Source organism: Charadrius vociferus, unplaced genomic scaffold, assembly GCF_000708025.1.
Source record: "Charadrius vociferus isolate BGI_N301 unplaced genomic scaffold, ASM70802v2 scaffold15, whole genome shotgun sequence".
NCBI classification, from domain to species: Eukaryota; Metazoa; Chordata; class Aves; order Charadriiformes; family Charadriidae; genus Charadrius; species Charadrius vociferus.
In genome coordinates this window covers 6,335,668-6,338,129 of record NW_009650064.1, presented here as the reverse complement: position 1 = coordinate 6,338,129, position 2,462 = coordinate 6,335,668, and the positions used below count along the sequence as shown (strand labels likewise).

At 39.9% G+C, this 2,462-nt stretch overlaps 1 protein-coding gene across 1 annotated transcript in view; it reads right to left on the bottom strand.

Annotated features, from left to right (window-relative positions):
- Positions 1-2,462, bottom strand: part of CCNE2 (cyclin E2) — a 12,617-nt gene that overhangs the window by 1,685 nt on the left and 8,470 nt on the right. The window contains exons 7-9 of the mRNA XM_009891842.1: positions 1,881-1,976; positions 998-1,132; positions 29-140 (exon numbers count right to left, since the gene is read on the bottom strand). Of these exons, the coding sequence (XP_009890144.1) occupies positions 29-140; positions 998-1,132; positions 1,881-1,976 (343 nt within the window). The remainder of the gene's footprint in view (positions 1-28; positions 141-997; positions 1,133-1,880; positions 1,977-2,462) is intronic.

Below are 2,462 nucleotides of genomic sequence, written 5' to 3'. Positions count from 1 at the left end.
ACAAGACCAAGCTTTAGAGGCTTCTTACCTGAAGCTTTCTTAACTACTTCGATTGAGGTATAGTGGCAGAGCGCTGCAGCAGCTAGTGTTCTGTACTGGAAGTCCAAAGAATTCACATCCAGAATACACAGGTCTAAGAGCTGAGGAAATAAAGAGTGGAGGAAGTAAGAGTTACAAATTTTAACAAGATGATACTTAAGTATAATCCTGTCACAGAAACTGCTATGCACACAGCAGCCCTCCTACAGTCCATGCTCTGTAACATGGCTCTGCTTTTTAGCAGCAATTCACACAGCTATTTTATTTTTGGCACCAACTGCCGTTAAATTGGGTCTCACAGAGTTACAATGCAAACCAATTTGCACTTTTACCAGTAACATGCAAAACACTTTACTTGCACAAATTTAAGTACACCTTTAAACTCTTAGCAGAGCTCCAGGAAGGTATTTGCTTAAATTAAAATACTACCTAGCAGCTCAGCGACTTAGATATGTCTGCTCTTCAATAAGCCTTTCTGAGGTTGGACGCAACACATGCCCACAAAAAAACTGAACCACAGTAGTTTCAAGATAGTCAAAACACTTCCCAGACTGCCTTCTAGGCAAATACACAGGAACACTGTTATAGGTAATACAGCTACAGCCAGTTAACTGGCTTAAATTATCTAACCTCCTCTCAGAACTGTTACCACTGCCTGCTATTTGCAAAGCGCTGCAGTGATTAAAAAAAAAAAAAAAAAAAAAAAAAAAAGGATTTGTATTGTTCCAGTGTACAGAAATGACTTAAAATCTGTGAGAGCAGGCAGACAAGAAACACATGGGTGCTCCTCCTCAAAACTGAGGATGAATTTCTCTGGCAGTCAAACTTGCACAGTCCTTAACAAAGTAACAGATGAGGTGAAACAAGGAAAAGCATTCTTCAGTGGCTTTTGGGGCATGATGTTCAGTTGAGTTTTAATCACTCCAAAAAGCAGTTTCCGATACAGTTTACTACCTACCTGTGCTATCTGAATGAATTTTTCCTGAGAATACTGAGGTAGCAGCACTTTAGGAACATCCTTCAGAGCATCCACCTGAAGATAGAGGTTCAGCCAAGAGACGATTGTTACCGGACAGAGTTCCCATTTTAAAGCCTGCAAATATTAAACAAACAGTTGAGCACCTTAAACCACCCAAGGACAGTTTTATGCTCTGATCTCTTTCCCCACACCTGCCCTGCTCAGTTTGCTCAGCTTATTGCACAGATCCTCAAAAGACACTAAAGAATTATGTACAATTTCAAGTACAAATATTCATTTTAGATTGCATTCTCACTACCTTTTGAACAGGCTGCATTACAATCAGCACAGAAATGTATCTACCCTGACCCCTTTTCCTGTGCCTGTGCAGCTGGACCTTACATATCTTCCCCATTCAGAACCTGGGAAATCAAGAGTATTTCCCCCGAGCTCTGCACCTGCAGTTAGTGTCTACTAATGAAGTATAAATGTAAAAGGAGTTCTGTGATGGTAAAGATGGATCCTTTCTAACATAAGAAGCACTGAGTAGTGTCAGTTCTTTACCTGGACCCTGGCCCCAGACAGCAAAAGGACCCTGGCAAGTGCAGTACGTTACAGCGACAGCCACCTGGTTTGCCTGTACCTGGTAAGAGCCTTTACTTCCATAAAAGCATGAGAAACCTGTCCTTTTCTAACAGACAGGGATTTCACCCCAGCCTGGGGCTTTAGAGGTCTGCTGCACATACAATGAGGCTTTCATTGTTGTGCAGAAAGATGGACATACTAAACATGTTCCTTTTCTAAGCATACAAATGATATTAAAATACAAGGCTCAGCTGGACAGTCTTTCACCTGGAACTTACAAACACAGAAAAGTTATTACCTTTAACATAATAAGTTCCATTCGGACAATGTCATCTTCACTGCAAGCACCATCAGTGACGTAAGCAAATTCCTGTATTTTAGGAGCGTAGATTTCCTTTAAAGGGAAGGAGGGGAGGGAAAAAGTGAAGATTAGAGTGCCTTACAATTCTAACAAAGCTTGAGAAGATACTGGCAAATACTTTTTACTCCATATTGGAATATTAACATTTCTTACACTAGAACAGTGTTTTCCTCATTATATGAAGTGACTTGAACCTTACAGGATGGATACCAAAACCAAGTAGGTTATATGTTATCTGTTGTAGAACATGATAGATTTATCATAACTTCTTTAGCTTTTGAGGAAATAAATGCTGACCAAGCAACCAGATCAGCCTTTCATTTATACCACTTTCTACTCAGCCATTCCATTTGATGTAAAAACACACACCATCCTAATTCTTGTACAGCACACTGCGGTATTAGAAAAGGCTTGCTGATACAGGTTATGCACAGTGTCAGTTAGTGCTGATGTAGTCTCGTTGATTAAAAAAAAAAAAAAAAAGCTAAAAAAAGATGAGAGAAAATCCCACCACCAATG